At 43.6% G+C, this 25,118-nt stretch overlaps 1 protein-coding gene across 3 annotated transcripts in view; it reads right to left on the bottom strand.

Moving 5' to 3' along the window:
- The window catches only part of grm1a (glutamate receptor, metabotropic 1a), a 55,784-nt gene extending 36,415 nt beyond the window's left edge, over window positions 1-19,369 (bottom strand). For 2 of the 3 annotated variants that reach the window (XM_046292147.1, XM_046292148.1), the window contains exons 1-3: window positions 18,973-19,368; window positions 17,224-18,091; window positions 13,225-13,477 (exon numbers count right to left, since the gene is read on the bottom strand). In XM_046292147.1, coding sequence (XP_046148103.1) covers window positions 13,225-13,477; window positions 17,224-17,950 — 980 coding nt within the window. In that variant the 5' untranslated portion in view covers window positions 17,951-18,091; window positions 18,973-19,368. Of the gene's footprint in view, window positions 1-13,224; window positions 13,478-17,223; window positions 18,092-18,972 lie in introns of all 3 variants that reach the window. The other variant, XM_046292146.1, reaches the window with a different exon arrangement.
- Between the last annotated feature and the right edge of the window lie 5,749 nt (window positions 19,370-25,118).

The raw sequence follows: 25,118 nt of genomic DNA, 5'->3' as shown, positions 1-25,118 counted from the left end.
ATGCTGGAGGAAACAAGTACAAAAGTATCTATATCCACAGTAAAACAAGTCCTATATCAACATAACCTGAAAGACCGCTCAGCAAGGAAGAAGCCACTGGTCCAAAACCAGCATAAAAAAGCCAGACTACGGTTTGCAACTGTACATGGGACAAAGATCGTACTTTTTGTGGAAATGTCCTCTGGTCTGATGAAACAAAAATAGAACTGTTTGGCCATAATGACCATCGTTATGTTTGGAGGAAAAAGAGGGAGGCTTGCAATCCAAACCGTGAAGCACAGGGTGGCAGCATCATGTTGTGGGGGTGCTTTGCAGGCAGGATGGACTGTTGCACTTCACAAACTACATGGCATCATGCGGAAGTAAAATTATGTGGATATATTGAAGCTACATCTCAAGTCATCAGTCAGGAAGTTAAAGCTTGGTCGCAAATGGGTCATCCAAACGGACCATGACCCCAAGCATACTCTCAAAGTTATGGCAAAATGGCTTAAGGACAACAAAGTAATGGTATTGGAGTGGGCATCACAAAGCCCTGACCTCAATCCTATAGAAAATGTGTGGGCAGAACTGAAAAAGAGTGTGCGAGCATGGAGGCCTACAAACCTGACTCAGTTACACCAGCTCTGTCAGGAGGAATGGGACAAAATTGACCCAATTTATTGTGGGAAGCTTGTGGAAGGCTACCCGAAATGTTTGATCCAAGTTAAACAATTTAAAGGCAATGCTACCAAATGCTAATTGAGTTTATGTAAACTTCTGACCAACTGGGAATGTGACGAAAGAAATAAAAGCTGAAATAAATCACTCCCTACTATTTTTCTGACATTTCACATTTTTAAAAATAAAGTGGTGATCCTAACTGACCTAAGTAAGACAGGGAATTTTTAGTAGGATTAAATGTCAGGAATTGTGAAAAACTGAGTTTAAATGTATTTGGCTAAGGTGTATGTAAACTTCCGACTTCAACTGGACGCAACTGGATCAAGAACCCCGTCTCCGTAGCCGGTAATGTTTTTGAAGATCGAAATGTTTGTTAAATGGTAGTGAATTGAATTTCCTTAAATTATAATTTCCTTAAATTCCCCAAGTTATGATGCTATCAATTCATTGATGTAGTGATCTACTCATTCTACAGTGTGTTTTCTGGTGTTTTTTAAGTACTCAAATTCAAATATGCAATATTTGGTCATACAGTTTTTTTGTGGAACTTTTCAGTGTTTTGTGTGCCTGAAATGCTCAATTTGATGCAGATTTGAAATGAATAACTATGACTTCACAGCATGTCCCCCCCCTTCTTTGCCTTGGGAAAACTGATTTTGTATCACTGAAGTCCTACAGAGTAGGTTGAATATTTTCCAAAATGTCTACCATTACAGCTTGATGATAGTGGAAAGACATGATTAGCCTGAATTAATTACATCAACTGTAAGACAACAACCCACACAATGGAATGCCAAAATATGATTTTCAGGGGTAAATTACAAATACTGTACACACTGCAACACCTTTTGGACAACATTCCTTTGTGCCAGCCGTGTGCTGGCACTTCTAAGAGTCAATGTAGGGGGCTTAGGATTGGAAGGTGTGTTACAGAAAATATACCATTCACAAATCAAAGCAGACACAGCCAGTTGCATTATCTCACGTTAGTCCCCTGACCCCCCCCCCACAAAGTGTTTGCTACCATGTCAGACTCATCAAACTCTGATACTTGCAAGATCCACTGTCAATGATGGTACAGCATCCATCTTCAGGATTAGCTTCCTGGCAAGACCCACCATCGCTCTATCAATTCTCCCCAATTGATATCGTGACTTCACTCGAAATGTGTACTGCGCATGCGTGACATGATCGTAATTGACCAAACTTTATCAATGTACCAGCTACAGTCATTTTTCATAATTGGGTCACCCTACTTTGAACGGGTTTCATCCTAATATCATCCAATTTGATGAAAAACATTATTTTCACTGTTCAGGACCTTTGAAATCCATGAACAGTTTAATCTGCACCACATGGAGATCTACTGGTAGACAGCTCATTTCCCTGAAATGAATGGGACCAATGTGCGTCCTAGGGCTGAGCTTGAGTATAATTCTCAGCAGTTTGTTTTGGGCCATTTGAAGTTTTTTTGTTATGCCACTGAACCATGAGATACAATCATAGTCATAGTGGCACTGTATCAGAAATGTTGCCAGGGTCCTCATGGTCTCTGTCTCCATGAACATGGCTACCCTTTAGTCAGTTAGCTGCTTAAGGCCTTTTTAACAGTCTCCTCATTCTTATGTGCAACCAAGAGGGCAGATAAAAACAAATGAAGCTAAGAAATTCACAGGAGTAAACTACCAAGGCTGCCACTAGGCGCCACGGCAACCATGCAGCAGCAACTGATTTCCCTCCATTTCCTTCCCTAGACCTTCCCTCCATTTCCTTCCCTAGCCTCCAGAGGAGTGTGCTTGTCTAGATAAGAGGAGGAACAGAAAGGCTCTCCAAGAAGATAAACCTGGTGATGGAGCAGTGTTTGAGAAGCGTTTGAGAAGAGTTTGTCTTGTCTAGATAAGAGGAGGAACAGAAGGGCTCTCCAAGAAGATAAACCTGGTGATGGAGCAGTGTTTGAGAAGAGTTTGTCTTGTCTAGATAAGAGGAGGAACAGAAGGGCTCTCCAAGAAGATTAACCTGGTGATGGAGCAGTGTTTGAGAAGCATTTGAGAAGAGTTTGTCTTGTCTAGATAAGAGGAGGAACAGAAGGGCTCTCCAAGAAGATTAACCTGGTGATGGAGCAGTGTTTGAGAAGCATTTGAGAAGAGTTTTTCTTGTCTAGATAAGAGGAGGAACAGAAGGGCTCTCCAAGAAGATTAACTGTCATGTTTGTCATTTATTATCATGTCTTGTCCCTGTGCTCCCCATGCTATTCGTTTCCCTCTGCTGGTCTTATTTGGTTCTTTCCCTCCTATCCCTCTCTCTCCCCCTCCCTCTCTCACTCTCTCGCTCTCTCTTCTCTCTATCGTTCCGTTCCTGCTCCCAGCTGTTCCTATTCCCCTAATCATCATTTAGTCTTCCCACACCTGTTCCCGATCCTTTCCCCTGATTAGAGTCCCTATTTATTCCTTTGTGTTCCGTTCCTGTGCCGTCGGTTCCTTGTTTTGTATTCCATGCTGTGATTGCGTTTCGCCCTGTCCTGTCGTGTTTTTTGCCGTGATTGTGTATCACCCTGTCCTGTCGTGTTTTGTGCCTTCTTCAGACGCTGCGTGTGAGCAGGTGTCTCAGTTGACTACGGCCTGCGCCTACCCGGCGACCTGCAGTCTGTGGCCGCTTCTCCAGTTGTTTTCCCCTCTACTATCTAGAGGATTTCAGTTATTCGGTTTTGAGCATTAATAAACTCTGTTTCTGTTAAGTCGCGTTTGGGTCCTCCTTCACCTGCATAACAGAAGGAACCGACCAAAGAATGGACCCAGCGACTTCAGACGCTGTTTACACTGCCGTCAAGATCCAAGGAGCCATGCTCGGCAGACACGAGCAGGAATTGTCTGCTGCTCGCCATGCCGTGGAGAACCTGGCCGCTCAGGTTTCCGACCTCTCTGGACAGTTCCAGAGTCTACGTCTCGTGCCACCTGTTACTCCCTGGCCTGCCGAGCCTCCAGAACCCAGGGTTAATAACCCACCTTGCTACTCCGGGCAGCCCACTGAGTGCCGCTCCTTTCTCACGCAGTGTGAGATTGTGTTCTCTCTCCAACCCCACACATACTCTAGAGAGAGAGCTCGGGTTGCTTACGTCATTTCACTCCTTACTGGCCGGGCTCGAGAATGGGGCACAGCTATCTGGGAGGCAAGGGCTGATTGCTCTAACAGATTCCAGAACTTTAAAGAGAGATGATTCGGGTTTTTGACCGTTCAGTTTTTGGTGAGGAGGCTTCTAGGGCCCTGGCTTCCTTATGCCAAGGTGAACGGTCCATAACGGATTATTCCATTGAGTTTCGCACTCTTGCTGCCTCTAGTGAGTGGAACGAGCCGGCGCTGCTCGCTCGTTTTCTGGAGGGACTCCACGCAGCGGTTAAGGATGAGATTCTTTCCCGGGAGGTTCCTTCAGATGTGGACTCTTTGATTGCTCTCGCCATCCGCATAGAACGACGGGTAGATCTTCGTCACCGGGCTCGTGGAAGAGAGCTCGCATCAACGGTGTTTCCCTGCTCCGCATCGCAACCATCTCCCTCCTCTGGCTTTGAGACTGAGCCCATGCAGCTGGGAGGGATTCGCATCTCGAATAAGGAGAGGGAACAGAGGATCACCAACCGCCTGTGCCTCTATTGCGGAGTTGCTGGACATTTTGTTATTTCATGTCCAGTAAGAGGCCAGAGCCCATCAGTAAGCGGAGGGCTACTGGTGAGCGCTACTACTCAGGTCCCTTCATCTAGATCTTGTACTACTATGTCGGTCCATCTACGCTGGACCGGTTCGGGTGCTACATGCAGTGCCTTGATTGACTCTGGGGCTGAGGGTTGTTTCATGGACGAAGCATGGGTTCGGAAACATAACATTCCTTTCAGACCATTAGACAAGCCTACGCCCATGTTTGCCTTAGATGGTAGTCATCTTCCCAGTATCAAATTTGAGACACTACCTTTAACTCTCACAGTATCTGGTAACCACAGTGAGACTATTTCTTTTTTGATTTTCCGTTCACCGTTTACACCTGTTGTTTTGGGTCATCCCTGGCTAGTATGTCATAATCCTTCTATTAATTGGTCTAGTAATTCTATCCTATCCTGGAACGTTTCTTGTCATGTGAAGTGTTTAATGTCTGCCATCCCTCCCGTTTCTTCTCTCCCTACTTCTCAGGAGGAACCTGGCGATTTGACAGGAGTGCCGGAGGAATATCATGATCTGCGCACGGTCTTCAGTCGGTCCCGAGCCAACTCCCTTCCTCCTCACCGGTCGTATGATTGTAGTATTGATCTCCTTCCAGGGACCACGCCTCCTCGAGGTAGACTATACTCTCTGTCGGCTCCCGAACGTAAGGCTCTCGAGGATTATTTGTCTGTGTCTCTTGAAGCCGGTACCATAGTGCCTTCTTCTTCTCCGGCCGGGGCGGGGTTCTTTTTTGTTAAGAAGAAGGACGGTACTCTGCGCCCCTGCGTGGATTATCGAGGCTGAATGACATAACGGTTAAGAATCGTTATCCGCTTCCCCTTATGTCATCAGCCTTCGAGATTCTGCAGGGAGCCAGGTGCTTTACTAAGTTGGACCTTCGTAACGCTTACCATCTCGTGCGCATCAGAGAGGGGGAAGTGGAAAACGGCGTTTAACACTCCGTTAGGGCATTTTGAGTACCGGGTTCTGCCGTTCGGTCTAATGCGCCAGCTGTTTTTCAGGCATTAGTTAATGATGTTCTGAGAGACATGCTGAACATTTTTGTTTTTGTCTATCTTGACGATATCCTGATTTTTTTCTCCGTCACTCGAGATTCATGTTCAGCACGTTCGACGTGTTCTACAGCGCCTTTTAGAGAATTGTCTCTACGTAAAGGCTGAGAAGTGCTCTTTTCATGTCTCCTCCGTTACTTTTCTCGGTTCCGTTATTTCCGCTGAAGGCATTCAGATGGATTCCGCTAAGGTCCAAGCTGTCAGTGATTGGCCCGTTCTGTCGAGTTGCAGCGCTTTTTAGGTTTCGCTAATTTCTATCGACGTTTCATTCGTATTTCGGTCAAGTTGCTGCCCCTCTCACAGCTCTTACTTCTGTCAAGACGTGTTTTAAGTGGTCCGGTTCCGCCCAGGGAGCTTTTGATCTTCTAAAAGAACGTTTTACGTCCGCTCCTATCCTCGTTACTCCTGACGTCACTAGACAATTTATTGTCGAGGTTGACGCTTCAGAGGTAGGCGTGGGAGCCATTCTATCCCAGCGCTTCCAGTCTGACGATAAGGTTCATCCTTGCGCTTATTTTTCTCATCGCCTGTCGCCATCTGAGCGCAACTATGATGTGGGTAACCGTGAACTGCTCGCCATCCGCTTAGCCCTAGGCGAATGGCGACAGTGGTTGGAGGGGGCCACTGACCGTTCCTTTTGTCGTTTGGACAGACCATAAGAACCTTGAGTACATCCGTTCTGCCAAACGACTTAATGCCCGTCAAGCTCGTTGGGCGTTGTTTTTCCTCGTTTCGAGTTTGTGATTTCTTACCGTCCGGGTAGCAAGAACACCAAGCCTGATGCCTTATCCCGTCTGTTTAGTTCTTCTGTGGCTTCTACTGATCTCGAGGGGATTCTTCCTTATGGGCGTGTTGTCGGGTTGACAGTCTGGGGAATTGAAAGACAGGTTAAGCAAGCACTCACGCACACTGCGTTTGTCCTAGTAACCTCCTTTTCGTTCCTGTTTCCACTCGTCTGGCTGTTCTTCAGTGGGCTCACTCTGCCAAGTTAGCTGGTCATCCCGGTGTTCGAGGCACTCTTGCGTCTATTCGCCAGCGCTTTTGGTGGCCGACTCAGGAGCGTGACACGCGCCGTTTCGTGGCTGCGTGTTCAGACTGCGCGCAGAAGAAGTCTGGTAATTTTTTTCTGCTTCTGCTCCTGGTCTTGCTGGGTCTCAGTCTGTTCCCTGCCATCGCATCTCTCCTGTTCTTGTCCCTGCCCTTGCTGTGTCTCAGTCTGTCCCTAGTTCTCATTTTTTTTTTTAGAGTAGTACCCTAGTTTCCCTTTTTATCGTTTTTCGTTACGGTCCTGAGGAGAGGAGTTGGGTTCTTTCTCGGGACGTGCTGGACCGTTTGATCTATGATTTCCTCCGTTGCTGCCAGTGTTCCTCCTCGAGAGCGCCAGGAGGCGCTCGGTGAGTGGGGGTACTGTCATGTTTGTCATTTATTATCATGTCTTGTCCCTGTGCTCCCCATGCTATTCGTTTCCCTCTGCTGGTCTTATTTGGTTCTTTCCCTCCTATCCCTCTCTCTCCCCTCCCTCTCTCACTCTCTCGCTCTCTCTTCTCTCTATCGTTCCCGTTCCTGCTCCCAGCTGTTCCTATTCCCCTAATCATCATTTAGTCTTCCCACACCTGTTCCCGATCCTTTCCCTGATTAGAGTCCCTATTTATTCCTTTGTGTTCCGTTCCTGTGCCGTCGGTTCCTTGTTTTGTATTCCATGCTGTGATTGCGTTTCGCCCTGTCCTGTCGTGTTTTTTGCCGTGATTGTGTATCACCCTGTCCTGTCGTGTTTTGTGCCTTCTTCAGACGCTGCGTGTGAGCAGGTGTCTCAGTTGACTACGGCCTGCGCCTACCCGAAGCGACCTGCAGTCTGTGGCCGCTTCTCCAGTTGTTTTCCCCTCTACTATCTAGAGGATTTCAGTTATTCGGTTTTGAGCATTAATAAACTCTGTTTCTGTTAAGTCGCGTTTGGGTCCTCCTTCACCTGCATAACATTAACCTGGTGATGGAGCAGTGTTTGAGAAGAGTTTGAGAAGTGTTTGGCAAATCCACTGAGAACGGTGCTTAAACTGGCTCTGAATCTTATATATGCCATTTCTCCCTCCCTATCATTCTGTCTCATCAATGTCCTCCTCAGACATAAGCCTGACAGTCAGAAGGACCAATGCCCTACAACAACCTCCATCCCCAAACATCTTTAAGAAATAGACAGTATCTTGCAATAAAAATAGTGGCGATGGAAGTGGAGGTCAAGTTTTAGGCATATCTTTTGACGACAACAGAGGAGTGTCCTTGTCTTTGAAGGTCTTGATGGTGTAATGTGTGGTTGTCACACTGTGAATGCTGCTCTGCCCTTCTCCCCTATTCTTCTTCTAATGAAAGAGATTACAGCTGGAGTCACTCAGAGTCACCCAGTGTTGACACTAGAGAGCCTCTCAGACACCAATGTCAATGCCCTCTGTCACAAGGAAGAGCCCATCAGACGATAGACAGGGTGTGGGGGAAGAGAGCGAGAGAGGCTTTGACTATGTACAAGACTTAGTAAGCATAGCCTTGCTATCGAGAAAGGTCCCCATAGGCAGACCTGGCTCTCAAGAGAAGACAGGCTATATGCACACTGCCCACAAAATGAGGTGGAAACTGAGCTGCACTTCCTAACCTCCTGCCAAATGTATGACCATATTAGAGACACATATCTCCCTCAGATTACACAGACCCAAATTTTCCATCAACTAAATTTTCCATCCAATTTACCATCAACTCCCATATCTACTGGGTGAAATATCACAGTGTGCAATCACAGCAGATTTGTGACCTGTTGCTACAAGAAAAGGGAAACCAGTGATGAACAAACACCATTGTAAGTACAACCCATATTTATTTGCATTTATTTGAACCTTTTTTTTACTATTTGCACATCGTTACAACACTGCATATAGACATAATAAAACATAATAAAACAGTTGAAATGTCTTTATTCTTTTGGAACTTTTGTGAGTGTAATGTTTACTGTACATTTTTTATTGTTTATTTCACTTTGGTTTATTATCTATTTCACTTGCTTTGTCAATGTAAACATGTGTTTCCCATGCCAATGAAGCCCCTTGAATTGAGGGGGGGGGGCTGACTCGACTTCAAAGAGCAACTGGAAGCTTTGTTGATGTATTTGTAAAGGTAAACAATAAAAAATAATCAAACAAATCAAGTCTTTCTTGTCATACTGGCATATTGACACAGTACAGTATGTGTTACGGATAGTTCCTTATTCTATGGATTGTTTTATGTTGTGGATATAGGTGATTATCCTAAATTATAAAACAGGTATTCCACAAGTTACCACCATCTAAATCTATGACGTTGAAATGGCTATTTACTTTGTCCATCTGATTGTGCAATTCACTCTCATCAGCCCAGCTAGGCAATTTACAGTATATACTAGATCTACACTGTAAAAAAAGCATCATTTTAATCGATACATACAAAGAAATGTCAATAAAAAACATGTTTGAAATGATTGTGTTAGATGTGTAGTTGGCTATCTCTTCTGAACAATGGCCTGGTGAGAGAGCAAATGTTCTATGCCAGGCGAAATTGCGCATCATTACCTCATTGTTATGGATGTCTCCCCAAAAAATTCACCACAAAACAGTTTAAACAAACGCAAATGCAGCTTCTTTGCTATTATTCTGGCTGCACTGTTTGACGTGACTGTGTTAGCTGAAGTTGTCTTGCTAGGAAGCAATGGCTAGGCACGACTCCAACACCATCATTAAGTTTGCCGAGGACACAACAATGGTAGGTCAGATCACCGACAACGAGGAGACAGCATATAGGGAGGAGGTCAGAGACCTGACCATGTGGTGCCGGGACAACAACCTCTCCTTCAACGTGATCAAGACAAAGGAGATGATTGTGGACTACAGGAAAAGAAGGACAGAGCACGCCCCCATTGTCATCGACAGGGCTGTGGTGGCGCAGGTTGAGAGCTTCAAGTTCCTTGGCGTCCACATCATCAACAAACTAACATGGTCCAAGCACACCAAGACAGTCGTGAAGAGGGAACAACAAAACCTATTCCCCCTCAGGAGACTGAAAAGATTTGGCATGGGGCCTCAGATACTCAAAAGGTTCTACAGCTGCACCATCGATAGCATCCTGATGGGTTGCATCACTGCCTGGTATGGCAACTGCTCGGCCTCCAACTTCAAGGCACTACAGAGGGTACTGCGTACGGCCCAGTACATCACTGGGGCCAAGCTTCCAGCCATCCAGGACCTCTATACCAGGTGTTTTTTAAATTTTTATTTATTTATTTATTTCACCTTTATTTAACCAGGTAGGCTAGTTGAGAACAAGTTCTCATTTGCAACTGCGACCTGGCCAAGATAAAGCATAGCAATGTGAACAGACAACACAGAGTTACACATGGAGTAAACAATTAACAAGTCAATAACACAGTAGAAAAAAAGGGGAGTCTATATACAATGTGTGCAAAGGGCATGAGGACGTAGGCGAATAATTACAATTTTGCAGATTAACACTGGAGTGATAAATGATCAGATGATCATATACAGGTAGAGATATTGGTGTGCAAAAGAGCAGAAAAGTAAAGAAATAAAAACTGTGGGGATGAGGTAGGTGAAAATGGGTGGGCTATTTACCAATAGACTATGTACAGCTGCAGCGATCGGTTAGCTGCTCAGATAGCTGATGTTTGAAGTTGGTGAGGGAGATAAAAGTCTCCAACTTCAGCGATTTTTGCAATTCGTTCCAGTCACAGGCAGCAGAGTTGGTGGAGCGCGTGCTACGGATGGGTGTTGCCATCGTGACCAGTGAACTGAGATAAGGCGGAGCTTTACCTAGCATGGCCTTGTAGATGACCTGGAGCCAGTGGGTCTGGCGCCGAATATGTAGCGAGGGCCAGCCGACTAGAGCATACAAGTCGCAGTGGTGGGTGGTATAAGGTGCTTTAGTGACAAAACGGATGGCACTGTGAATAAACTGCATCCAGTTTGCTGAGTAGAGTGTTGGAAGCAATTTTGTAGATGACATCGCCGAAGTCAAGGATCGGTAGGATAGTCAGTTTTACTAGGGTAAGCTTGGCAGCGTGAGTGAAGGAGGCTTTGTTGCGGAATAGAAAGCCGACTCTTGATTTGATTTTCAATTGGAGATGTTTGATATGAGTCTGGAAGGAGAGTTTGCAGTCTAGCCAGACACCGAGGTACTTATAGATGTCCACATATTCAAGGTCGGAACCATCCAGGGTGGTGATGCTAGTCGGGCATGCGGGTGCAGGCAGCGATCGGTTGAAAAGCATGCATTTGGTTTTACTAGCGTTTAAGAGCAGTTGGAGGCCACGGAAGGAGTGTTGTATGGCATTGAAGCTTGTTTGGAGGTTAGATAGCACAGTGTCCAATGACGGGCCGAAAGTATATAGAATGGTGTCGTCTGCGTAGAGGTGGATCAGGGAATTGCCCGCAGCAAGAGCAACATCATTGATAAATACATAGAAAAGTGTCGGCCCGAGAATTGAATCCTGTGGCACCCCCATAGAGACTGCCAGAGGACCGGACAGCATGCCCTCCGATTTGACACACTGAACTCTGTCTGCAAAGTAATTGGTGAACCAGGCAAGGCAGTCATCCGAAAAAGCGAGGCTACTGAGTCTGCCGATAAGAATATGGTGATTGACAGAGTCGAAAACCTTGGCAAGGTCGATGAAGACGGCTGCACCCTAGTCATAGACTGTTCTCTCTGCTACAAGTGGTACCGGAGTGCCAAGTCTAGGTCCAAGAGGCTTCTAAAGAGCTTCTACCCCGCAAGCCATAAGACCCCTGAACATCTAATCAAATGGCTACCCAGACTATCTGCATTGCCTCCCCCCATATTTTATGCTGCTGCTACTCGCTGTTATTATCGATGCATAATCACGTTAATAACTCTACCTACATGTACATATTACCTCAATTACCTCGACTAACCGGTGCTTCCGCACATAGACTCTGTACCGGTACCCCCTGTATATAGCCTCGCTATTGTTATTTTACTGCTGCTCTTTAATCATTTGTTACTTTCATTTCTTTTTTTGGTGGTATTTTTAAAAATGCATTGTTGGTTAAGGGCAAGTAAGCATTTCACTGTATGGTTGTAGTCGGAACATGTGACAAATATAATTTGATTTGATTTATTCACACCCCTGAGTCGATACTTTGTAGAAGCACCTTTGCCACAGCTGTGAGTCTTTCTGGGTAAGTCTCTTAGAGCCTTCCGCAGGTGGATTGTGCAACATTTTCCCATTATTCTTTTCAAAATTCTTCAAGCTCTGTCAAATTGGTTCATTGCTCGACATTGGATCATTGCTAGACAACCATTTTCAGGTCTTGCTATAGATTTGCAGGTAAATTTTAAGTCAAAACTGTAACTCGGCCACTCAGGAACATTCGTTTGGTAATTCACTTCGTAAGCAACTCCAGTGTATATTTGGCCTTGTGTTTTAGGTTAGTGTCCTGCTGAAAGGTGAATTCATCTCCCAGTGTAAAGCAGACTGAACCAGTTTTTCCTCTGTCAATTAGATTAGTATTGTGGAGTAACTACAATGTTGTTGATCCATCCTCAGTTTTCTCATATCGCAACTGTTTTAAAGTCACAATTGGCCTCATGGTGAAATCCCTGAACGGTGTCCTTCCTCTCCGGCAACTGAGTTAGGAAGAACCGCTGTATCTTTGTAGTGACTGTGTGTATTGATATACCATCCAAAGTGGAATGAAGAATTTCACCATGCTTATTTTTTTTTACCCATCTACCAATAGGTGCCCTTCTTTGCGATGCATTGAAAACCTCCCTGGTCTTTGTCATTGAATCTGTGTTTGAAAATCACTGCTCAACTGAGGGACCTTACAGATAATTGTATATGTCGGGTACAGAGATGAGGTAGTTATTCAAAAATCATGTTAAAACACTATTATTGCACATAGAGTGAGTCCATGCAACTTATTGTGTGACTCGTTAAGCACATTATTATTCCTGAACTTATTTAGGCTTGCCATAACAAAGGGGTTGAATATTTATTGAATCAAGACATTTCAGCTTTACATTTTTTATTAATAATAATAATAATAATAATAAAAAATGACATTATGGGGTATGTGTGTATGCAAATTACAAAAAAAACATCTAAATGTAATCCATTTTAAATTCAGGCTGTAACACAAACATAATGTGGGAAAGTCCAAAGATGTGCCATGATTGGGTCGCGTTCATAGATTTAGAACAAAAAGACTGGGAACCAGTCTGGCAACCAAACCGATAGAACGAACGACCAGCCAGCTTGGGTAGCAACCCTAGATTTGTGTCTGGACTATATCTCGTGGAATGATGAAATAGTATGAATAAATTCATCAAAATACATTTTTTAATGAAAATATGTCAATCATTATTTGAATACGATGGTAACCCTTACAAAAGTGATATTGCCCTAGAAGCCGGTGTTTGGAGGATATATTGGCGCGGTTGGCCAGCCAATAAAGTTGTTTTGAATATCCTCCAAAGACCGGCTTCTCAGCCATTATCAAGGTGTACAAAATCTACACCCTGACACAGCATCATATAAGCAGTTTTATATCTGTGACAGAGATACAAATTATTCATTACCGGTGACCATTTCTCACTGGAAATAGTGGTATCTACTCCAATTCCACTTAGTTGCCTTGGTGACATGTGTCGGAAAGCAGGCAGCACAAAACCACCCTGCACCCGCCGTTGAATACCATACAAAAACCACATTACCCAAAAATAAGTACCTTACAGCCATGTGCCTTACCTGCCAATGAGGAGGAACTCTCCTCCAGCCACACCCAGACGTCTCATGGCCATGAGGAGGCCGCGCACGGTCATGCCCTCGCAAAAACACACCACCACGCGGGCCTTGGGCAGACGTTCACGGAGTTTCTTAAGCAGGCGGTCAAAGTGTTTCTCCCCGGCGTTGCTGTAGATCTTGTCAGAGTGGGCGATGCACAGACCCTCCTGGGAGGCCAGCTCCTTGAAGGCCTCCATGCCACTCTCCCCGTAGTTTCCTAGGGTGGAGGGATGAACCGATGGGTTAATCACCACTTGACACACAACATGACTGACGAGGAGTCACCATTTTGGAGCAGGAACAGGAAAAACATCCTCATCATTGATCTACAATGGAGGCTTTGTCGTTATAGAAAACAAGACCTATATAACAAGTCACCATCGAGGACTGGGGAACAATCGTAGCACAGAATCATCATGAGAAAGTATATAGTCAATGAGCATTACTTTTCATTTCTACTAAGCCTCTCAATCTATTTCACTGAGTTGTAACTAACTGTCTATACTTTTCATTTCAACCAAGCCTCTCAATCTATTTCACTGAGTTGTAGCTACCTGTCTATTTCAGTGTGCACTGATTTCAGTCTTTCTCTATACACTTCATCAAGGCCCTGCAGGCTGACAGTGACTGGATTCAGCCACACTAAAGTGGAAAACTCACCAGAAACGGACAGGTGGAGCAAGCGGAGCGAGGTGGGTGGAAAGGATGGGACAGGCAGAGAGAGCAGTGACTGTATGTTAGCAGGATAGTCCATATCTCTAATCACCTTTGCTGATAGCGATGTTGTGTTTCCATAAGTGGATGATTTGGTCATATTTAGCATGTATGGCAACGCTTCAACCCTTAGCTAGCTCTTCCAATTACAATAAGCTTGAAAAAAGTGAATGACATTTTATTTTTTTATTTTGTGTGACTAGTGCCAGCAATAGAAAGCCAAAATAGTTCTAATTAAGCAAGGTGTCAATGAGGACAATCTGCCTGCCTGCCCGGCTTCGGTTGGGTCATTATAATTTTAAAAAATGCATTCTAAAATAAAACACACACACATGCCTCACACACTCGCCGTTCAGAGTTTAGCCTAAAACTACTGTCGTAGTCTGATGACTGTGATACATCAGGCTGTGAATGACTGTGACTGTGCTGCAGTCCATATCCATCCTCTGATATAACCAGATAAAAAGGGAGTCAAGTGGCTACTGATCACAATCAGGGATGCTGAATGGGGTAGAGAGTGCTGCTATATTTGCCTATGATGACATCCTAATCAAGCACTGCAAAGCTGTCTTTTACATGTGTAACCTGTATTTAACTAGGCAAGTCAGTTAAAAACAAATTCTTATTGACAATGACGGCCTACACCGACATACATACATAGGCTGCGTCTGAAATTGCATCATATTCCCTATGTAGTGCACTGCTTTTGACCAGAGCCAAAAGTACTGCACTATAGAGGATATGGTGCCACTTTGGACACAGCCCTAGTTGTGCACAGAGGAGGCTGTTTTATTGTGTATATTCAAAGTGCTGGCTTCAATCAAAGATGTTGTCTGCAATGTTAATGCAGTGCTTTCATGGCCTTGACACACACCTGTCTCATTCTAAAAAATTGAGGCATCTTCCTGAGCACATTGTGCTCTTTTGACAGTATGATTGTGCTTGAAAAGGGAAAAGAGGTCTGAATTGGCAACACACTAATGCATTACCCGAGGGATGCTATTAGACTGGGCCACAATTGTTATTTTTCCAACATAGCCTTTGATGATATTTTGAATGGCCTCGTTTTATTTTCCTGATGGCAAATGGGAATCATGATATCCAATTATTTTTCTCTTTCGATTGAGGTTGGAGGGTGGGATGGATGGATGAAAGCAGGCAGAGGTATATTGACACCCGTTCACTGAAACGATTTATGTTAATCTAGCCAGGTAATTTATGCAATCGCAGATCCTTAGCTGTTGCTATGGGCAACATGCTGCATGTTTACTTGTCTTAGGTGGTGGAGAAAGATGGCTGCATGGGGAGGTGCTGTCTGTCGTTGTGACTGCTGTTTAAAGCTATCTGAACAGGTGAATTCATTTTATGGTTGATCAATTCTAAACCCCTTAAATTCAAAGGATTTCAATTTAAAGATTTCTGTCTCGCAAGAGACATTTTAGTCACATTTTTCACATCAATTAACACATTTACTAATTGTTTTAACTCACAGCCCCCACAATTTTCACAACAACCATTCCTCAAAGTGCACAAAATACGATTTACCTTACTATACACTCAATATTATACAGCAGGCATGGTGAAGGTCAGATCCCTAGCACACCCTAGCTGTACCTCATGGCACTTCACCTCCTGGCTCTGCCTGCATGCCCTTCAACCTGACCGTGACCCCTGAATTTTAGTGATTCCCCTACTAGTTTCTAGGGTCTGCCTTTACAAGGTGATCCAGAGTTCAACCCTCCCTTTAGGGCCTGTCTATCACATATCCCTCTAACAATTCCCAGAATTCATCAGTGGCCACTACAGAGCAGAGATGCACTCTGCCTTTCAATCATTACCTGATCACTCCATTGGTTACATTTCACTGAGGTTTAGGCTGAGGAGTCTCGGCTAATGGCAGAGATTTACATGTAACTACAATTTAGTCATCTTCACATTTAATTTGATCTTCTCCCAATTACAGTTGTGGTAAAACTGGTGAAAGAGTTTTATGTGATTCAAACTTAAGCGTTGTGGAGTGGTACTGGTATATGAACTATTTCAGCACCATGGACAGTGCACTGACAAACTCCACCGATAACGCATTCAGACGGGTGCTGCTGAGAAGCTAATGTGGGCTGCTATTGCGATGTGCTGATATTTCCAGCATTGAGGAGCATTGCCAGAGGTGCTTAGAAATCCCTCACAACCATGGGTTAAATATGATGGAAACACACTCAACACAGTAATTCCTCTACATCTGAACATAAATAACACACATGGGAGTTTATTTCTATCGATATCCATAACAGGGGGAGATTTTGGAGGTATTGATTACACCCATAGAATTAGAATTACTAGAGCAGACATTTCTTTCAAGTGTTATGTAAATGGGTGGACCAGACGGATTTTATTTATATGATTCCTCACATAGAGATACATTACCTGTAACCCCAACCTGATAGTACGCCACACAGCACAAGAACAACAAATGCAGGGGGGAAACAGTCCATTAGTGCCCCTGTTAAATATGGACAGGCTGGTTGATTAATTAAGACATGCTTAGAAATGCAAATAATGAAGATGATGGAGCCCGCCTGTTATTTTCTAATGGAATAGAATTAGCATCAAATTAAACATCCTGGGAGAGAGAGAGAAAGAGAGGGAGAGAGGAGAGAGAGAGCAGTGCTGACTGATTATCTTTTCTATCTAGCGTCCAATCTAATTGTCTCTAAAATAAATAGATCCAAATAAACACCAAAATTCATTTTCAGTCAGAGAACATTGACAAAAATACGACTGAATTGTGGCTTGAGAGATTGGATGCGTTGCTGGACTGTGGATGTGATAAAAGGCAGAAGAACAGATTGTTGTGACGTACATCCAATATAGGTCACAACCCCATATTTTACCTGGGGTGTGTGTATGAATAGTTATATTGCACAGGATGTATAGGTTTGTCTGGAGAGAGGGAATTCCAGTTCAACAGTGTCCCTTCAACGCAATGCACACAGAAGCACATACAGGGAGGACACAAAGTTAGGAGCAAGTGCTTAACTGTTTACAGACCACGCTCACAATCCACCACCATATAAATAGCTAGGCCTATTTGTCATAATCCCAGATTTTTCAAACCCAAACAGAGACAAGACAAAATCAATTTGACAGCATGTGCAAAACCTCTCCACATCTGTGCTAGTCCGACTATGCCTACATGTCTAATCCTATCCTAGAAGTTGAACCCTGTTTTGAGTGAGTTGAGCGACTCACCCTCTGTGTGCACTGCAGACACATAGGTCCAGTTGTAGCGCTTGACTATGTCCAGCATGGCCCTGGCCTGGAGCGTGTCAGAGGGCACGACCCGCAGGAAGTACTTAAAGAGCGTCTTGTCACTCAGGTCGATACTGGTCGCGGAATAAGCAATCTGGGGGATGTTGAAGAGCTGCAGCAGGTTCTGCACCTGGATAGCCACGGAGCTTGAGCCCGGCCCGATCACCCCAGCAATGGGCTTCTTGGAGGGCGGGGGCTGGTTAGATGGCGTCCCGTCGATGCACCACTTGGAGCCGTCCTTGTCGTCCCGGATGGAGATGAGGGAATCCCGGATGAACTCGATGCTCTGCTCCAGGGCCACAGAGGAGTGCCAGCAGGAGTCCCGGATCTCACAGCCCAGGCTGATGTTGGGGAGCAGGAAAGGGTCGGCGTTGATCCTGTCCAGGGTGTGGAACATGGCCTCCACCCGCTGGATGCCATACTGCTCACGGACATCCCCGCACTTCCGGTCGGCCACTTTTTCGGCGGACGGCTGGTGGTGGACGGAGAAGAGGGCCCCGATTATCACGTCTCCATCCATCCGGGCCACGGAGCGGGGAGTGGCCCGCGGGACCGCCGATCGCTCAAAGATGCTGCTTTTGTGGGACAGCACGAGTACATCAAAGAATAGTGTCGGGAGACACAGGAGCATGAGGAAAGCCATCTTTACGCTTGCCATATCCCGCATCACGTGAGCGGCGCCAGCTACGCGGGCATACTATCTGCTCCTGGCAGTTGAGCAGGAACGTTGGCTGTCTCTCAGTATATCCACGTTTAACCCAGTGACCATGATTTGGGAACACAGCGTCCCGAGCATATCCAAACACACCTGAAGAGAGATCAAAACACACTGTCAAAAAAATAGCAAGCAAGAATGTGAAGGCAGCAACAGATATGCAACATTTTAATTATCATATAGTCTCTACATTACATGGGTTTGAAAATAATGGTGGCCCTCACAATGAACAGGAGGATATTCTTGGATTGATGAGGTTCATAGCCTATTAGCCAACACACCATTCCTTCTAGAAATAAGGCTTACCCATTTGCAAACTATATATACTATAATTGATATAAGGCTTACCCCTTTGCAAACTATATATACTATCATGAATCCCATAAGGGGCAATTATATTATCGCTCCCACCGTCCATTGAGAAACCCGAGCTGCCGAGAAGCCCATTTCAGAACCCTGGAGAGCTCACTAACTCAGCGGATTACTGAGGAAACGCCTTCGTACAGGTAGGTGCTACTGATAAACTATGTAGGGTACTGGAGCTATGTGCAGATATTTCCACGGTCGTGAAAGGATCTCATTGAGTTCCTAAACAATCAATGGCAAAGTATATTCCTTTCATTAGAGACGACTGAACAAATCCTTGATACCCAGTCTGATGACATGGAGCTTTGAACAACGTTGCACTGAGTCTCGTGGAATTATAATTGAGCATACATCGAATTTCCAAGACATTGTATCTTGTCATGCTCTGTAAGATCCAATGCGCAGCATGTAATATTTTCCACCCTCAACTATTCGAATTCATCGCCCACACCCCTCAGTGGCCTGAATCAAAAACATTCAATAAAATGCCATTGTCGAAAAAGGATGATTACAAGGTAATCCGTGTCACGAGCATATCAAAACCGACACATGCTCTAGCGTTCACATCTCTTCTCTCAAATTAATTCGGGGAAGAACTTCTGACGTACCTGAATCTGCGAGACATATCTCGTGCCATGCTCCGTCTTCTGTGCCGCGTGGTCCTTGGCTGTGATAGTTGAGTTTGTATTGCTCGAGCGGACGTTTTTTTTCTCTCCTCCAGCGAGATCACGAGAACCCCCACCCCTCCTCGTCTTCTTCTCATTTCTCTCTCTGCCAGTTTGTTACCACATTTCAAAATCCGGGTCATAAAAGCTGCAGTCTTATTAGCGCAAAATTGTAGGCGTTTAAAACCCCACTACAGGTAACTTATTGTTAGTCGTGTCATTATTCATGCCAGGGTTAATCAGCCTGAACCTGAGAGGTGCCGCATTGGAGAGTTAAGCAGTGCGCAAGCCGCTTAGACAGCTGATATAGATGGTGTTTGTCTACAGAATTGTGACCCGGTCCATTACCCCATGCCTCAACTGGACCGTCTCACAGCAACAACACTCAGTGTGAGAATACATTGATTTATTTTGTCAATGGTTGACCAGATAATGGAGGAATCATCAATCAAATGGTACTTTTCTTATTAAGGAATGAGAGTCCAACATTGTACTAGTCCTGGTCTACCCTAGCTAATCTGTCTATAGGCTATATCTCTTCTGATCCAATATCTGACCTCTAAATTCGGATGGGTGCCAGATATGCCGACTTGACCTGTCTTACTTAAATCCAAATAGTGATATTTTAACGAAGCACCTCAAGGGTAGAAAAACCTATAGTTGAAGTTGAAGACCTTACTTGTAAGCCTAACGTAGAATATGTAAATGGAGTTAATTGCCGAAGGTCAACAGTGTTAGTCTTCCAAATCGTGGAGAGGTGCTTTGTTTAGAATTGGGTCATTTCTGTGCTATATTCTCTGTGCCATATTTTCTCCACCAAGAAATGGGTTTGGGCGACATATATCAAACAGCGTTAGGAAAAACGAAAAAGGAGTCCACAAGGCTAGAGAGGGCTGCGTTGCGTGGGCACGCCGGGAGCCAGCAGCAGCAGGCGTTTAATAAGTAAACAACCGGCGAGCGCACTAGGACATATCTTCCTGACACGCGCCCTGTGGAGTGTGAACATGGAGAGCAAGCGTAATTATGTGTGTGTCTGAGAGAGTGATAGATAGATGAAATTGAGATGAACAAATCTCTCTCACACTCACACATACACCATTACACACACACACCGTCACTTATTAGAAACGGATGTCATGCGGTGTTATCCTATATGTAGCCTACTTCTTTGATAGCCTGCTGAGAAGAGTCAACGGGATTTAAGAGATTGGAGGTTATAGAAGATGGTACCCGACCGCCATGAGAAGCGTGACCATAGACCAGACAGATCCATCATAAAACGCACAGAAATAACGTTATAAGTCACTATCACGCAGTCAGTGGTGGAAAAAGTGCACAATTATCATACTTGAGTAAAAGTAAAGATACCTTAATAGAAAATGACTCAGGTAAAAGTAAAAGTCACCCAGTAAAATACTACTTGAGTAAAAGTCTACAAGTATTTGATTTTAAATATACTTAAGTATCAAAAGTAAATGTAGTTGCTAAAATATACTTAAGTATTAAAAGTAAAAGTAAATGTATAATTTAAAATTCATCATATTAAGCAAACCAGACGGCACAATTATTTGTATTTAAAACATTTTTTTTTACGGATAGCGGGGTAAAGCTCCAGCACTCACACATAATTTTAAAACAAAGCATTTGTGTTTAGTGAGTCTGCCAGATGACAGGTAGTAGGGATGACGTGGGATGTTCTCTCGATAAGTGTGTGAATTGAACCATTTTCTGTCCTGCTAAGCATTCATAATGAAACGAGTATTTTTGGGTGTCAGGGAAAATGCATGGAGTAAAAAGTACATGATTGTATTAAGGAATGTACCGAAGTTAAAGTAGTCAAATATATAAATAGTAAGGTAAAGTACAGATACCCCCAAAAAACGACTTCAGTAGTACTTTAAAGTATTATTCGTAAGTACTTTACATCACTGCACACAGTGACTGTCCCCCTCAACCATATCCCGTTAGCCTAACAGTCAAGACAGCATGAGTCACTTTAGATGAACCACAGAGCAATGTGGGCCTAGCACAACACCCCTCAATCAGAAATCAATTGACATGGTCTTGAATTAATTTTGTTTGATGGGAAAATACAGTGCCCCTTTACCTATTCCACATGTTTTTGTGTTACAGCCTGAATTCAAAATGGATTAAATCGGTGTGGAAGAACTTGACTGGCCTGCATAGAGCCCTGACCACAATCCCATCATTCACCTTTGGGATTCATTGGAACGCTGACCACAAGCCAGGCTTAATCACCCAACATCAGTGCCTGACATCACTAATGCTCTTGTGGCTGAATGGAAGCAAGTCCCCGCTGCAATGTTCCAACATCTAGTGGAAAGACTTCCCAGAAGAGTTGAGGCTGTTATAGCAGCAAAGGGGGAACCAACTCCATTTTAATGTCCATGACATTGGAATGAGATGCTCGACGAGCAGGTGTATTCACACCCCTTGGTCAATACATGTTAGAATCACCTTTGGCAGCGATTACAGCTGTGAGTCTATCTGGGTAAGTCTCTAAGAGCTTTGCACACCTGGATTGTACAATATTTTACCATTATTCTTTAAAGAAAATATTCAAGCTCTGTCAAGTTGGTTGTTGATCATTGCTAGACAACCATTTTCAGGTCTTGCAATAGATTTTCAAGCAGATTTAAATCAAAACCGTAACTCGGCCACTCTGGAACATTAATTTTCTTCTTGGTAAACAATTCCAGTGTAAATGTGGCCTTGTGTTTAAGGTTATTGTCCTGCTGAAAGGTGAATTAATCTCCCAGTGTCTGGTGGAAAGCAGATTGAACCAGATTTTCCTCTAGGAATTTGCCTCTGCTTAGTTCCGTTTCTGTTGATTTTTTATCCTGAAAAACTCCCCGATTACAAGTATACACATAACATAATGCAGCTAACACTATGCTTGAAAATATGGAGAGTGGTACCCAGTAATGTGTTGTATTTAATTTGCCCCAAACAGGACAAAAAGTGAATTGCTTTGCTACATTTTATTTTGTTATACTTTAGTGCCGTGTTGCAAACAGGATGCATGTTTTGGAATATTTGTATTATGTACCTTCTTCCTTCTTTTCATTCTGTCAATTAGGTTAGTATTGTGGATTAACTACAATGTTGCTGATCCATCCTCAGTTTTTTCCTATCACAGCCATTCAACTGAAATCCCCAAGCGGTTTCCTTCCTCTCTGACAACAAAGTTAAGAAGGATGCCTGTATCTTTGTAGTGACTGGGTTTATTGAAACACCATCCAAAGTGTAATTTATAACTTCATCATTCTCAAAAGGAATATTCAATGTCTGCATTTTTTTTTACCCATCTACCAATAGGTGCCCCTCTTTGCAAAGCATTGGAAAACCTCCCTGGTCTTTCTCGTTGAATCTGTGTTTGAAATTCACTGCTCGACTGAGGGACCTTACATATAATTCTATGTGTAGGGTACAGAGATGAGGTTGTCATTCAAAAATCATGTTAAGCACTATTATTGCACACAGAGTGAGTTTATGCAACTTATTATGTGACTCGTTAAGCACATTTTTACTCCTGAACTGATATAGGCTTGTCATAACAAAGTGGTTGAATACTTATTGACTCAAGACATTTCCACTACTTATTTTAAATTAATTTGTAAAAAATAATAATCTAAAAACATAATTCCACTTTGACATTATGGGCTATTGTGTGTAGGCCAGTGACAAACAAATCTCAATTTCATCCATTTTAAATTCAGGCTGTAACACAACAAAATGTGGAAAAAGTCAAGGCACAAAAAACTCTACTCTTATCCACAGATTCAAATTAGTTTCAGGCATCATGAATTGGTCATGGCTAGATTTGATTCTTAGTAGCAGGTTTGGAGAATTTATGCAGAAAGTTAGAAGAATTAACATAGCAGGTTAGGAGAATTAGGTTAAGGTTTGATGTTAATTTGGCAAAAGCTGGATCCCTTTTATCCATGACTTCATGTGAAATGTGGACAATTTCAGCGCCAACAACAGCTACTTCAATATACTTATTTTTGAAAGCAACAGACTGCCCTCTAGTGTTCGACAAATAATGTTCTAAACGTCTGAGAGCAGACTTGCTAATGACACAATTTTGCCCTCTTGTGGTTATATCAATACTATGCATGTCACTCTCTTGGTTAAGAGAGACTGACTGCATCACGTCTTATTTTATAAGAAACACGAATGTGTTGGACATACCAAATTCTTTGCATAAATACCACACCAGACATGCCACCAGGGGTATTTTCACAGTCCCCACGTCCAGAACAAATTCAAGGAAACAGTATTACACAGTCATGATCGCATGACATCTCATTATGCACAAGTGAACAGCAAACCTGCTATCAAAAAAACTAATAAAGCAACACCTTATGGCAAAATGCCTCACCCCCATCCCATGTGACCTACTTGATGTGTGTAAAGTATGTACTGACATGCCTACACTATATGCAACTGATAGATGGACACACACGCACACTACATGTTAGTGTTTTTAAATGGACCCCTGTAAAACTAGCTGTCACCATTGGCGTTGACTAATGGGGATCCTAATCAAATCAAAATAGCTTCAACCATCCTTTGGCCTACACACACAGACACAAAGTCATCATAGGTCTCACAATTTGACAGGTGTTTAGCCTAAATAATAAATGTCATGAAAATGTACATATTTTTACTGATAAAGAAAAACGCCTAATCATCAAATAGGCTACAGTCAGATAGTTTCAGGCTTGCTATTCATTATGAAAAAGTACTCTGGGTCTATGTTTTGTCTCAACCAAGTTTACGAACTAGGCTAACTTTTAATAGGCTACTTTAATTTTTAGCCTACAGTGAAAAAAATGCCAATGAAGATGCCGACTGAGTGAGTCTACAACCCAAGGGAGCATCCCACGCAGACCCCAGACAGATGCGACCCGGTCACCCGTATCCCGGGGCTCCTCTGTGCTTGATATGTTTGAGTTATGAGTCAGGTCCACCCTGCGCTCCACAACACAAAAAACTTTTATGAGACTAGACACTATGACACTGTCACCGCTGCTGCCCTAGGGTCGTAAGAGCTGATATTGATCCAGACTAACAGCGACATTTTGAGGGATAGGGAGGGAGGCGTCGTGGAGTAGGTGCTCGGGGGGAGCTCAGTGTTTTTCGAGTTCCTTTGAGGTTAAAGGATGACATAGTCCAGATACAGCTCCTATTATTAAGAATGGTCCCCCTGATAATTACCCTATTATAGCTTACATCCGGGTCTCTGCAACATAGGGGCAAATGTCCAAGGAAAATAGCTTGGACTGCCTACATCAAGTGAAGGAAACTGTGAAGTTATGTCGTCTTCTTGTCTTGCCTTCTTTTTCTGTGGCCTGAAAAGGCTATTGTTTTATCCCTCTAAATAATTGATTTCACTATCTAGACCCGACTTGCGAACAAACGGTCTGATCTCAAAACGAGTCATGTTGCCGTTTTATGTCCTGGTGTGCAGTGAAGGCCTATCAATAAATCTTTCACCTTTTTTGAGAGGACAGTCCTCCATGTTCAGCCTCGAGGACAATCCTTCATGTTTGGCCTGACGTCATAGTTGGAACTGTCTTTGAACAGGCGAGTCTACACCCATCCATCAATGTTACACTTGTTATTTCTTTCTGCAATGAGATTGATGGCCCATCCAAACTATTATGGAGACTTTATAGTGTACTAAAGAGATTTTCCAATGAATTGAGATTTAGAAAATGTCATTTTATTGAATAGGTCTACTTCAATCAATGATCCAACATGACTTTATTTAGACCACATGGTAAACCAGGCACGTGCACAGATAGGGATCTACCTGTGCCCGAGCACCTGCCCCTTTGCCCTCCCAGTCAGTAGGCTTTACTTGATAATGATCATCCAGTATTGATTATTGCCATTATTTAAAAAATGTTGTGCAGTTCTGTCTCCTTACCTCACTGGAGTCTGTGACATGAAGGTCTACTGGGGATATCTTTGACACAACATTCAACTCCTCCTCCTTAATTTCCTCTTGTTTTTTAAGCACTACTTCAAATATCTCCTCTCGCTTCACAACAGAAGGC

The sequence above is a fragment of the Oncorhynchus gorbuscha genome, linkage group LG12 (assembly GCF_021184085.1).
Source record: "Oncorhynchus gorbuscha isolate QuinsamMale2020 ecotype Even-year linkage group LG12, OgorEven_v1.0, whole genome shotgun sequence".
NCBI lineage: Eukaryota > Metazoa > Chordata > Actinopteri > Salmoniformes > Salmonidae > Oncorhynchus > Oncorhynchus gorbuscha.
This window is presented reverse-complemented; position numbering and strand designations above follow the sequence as displayed.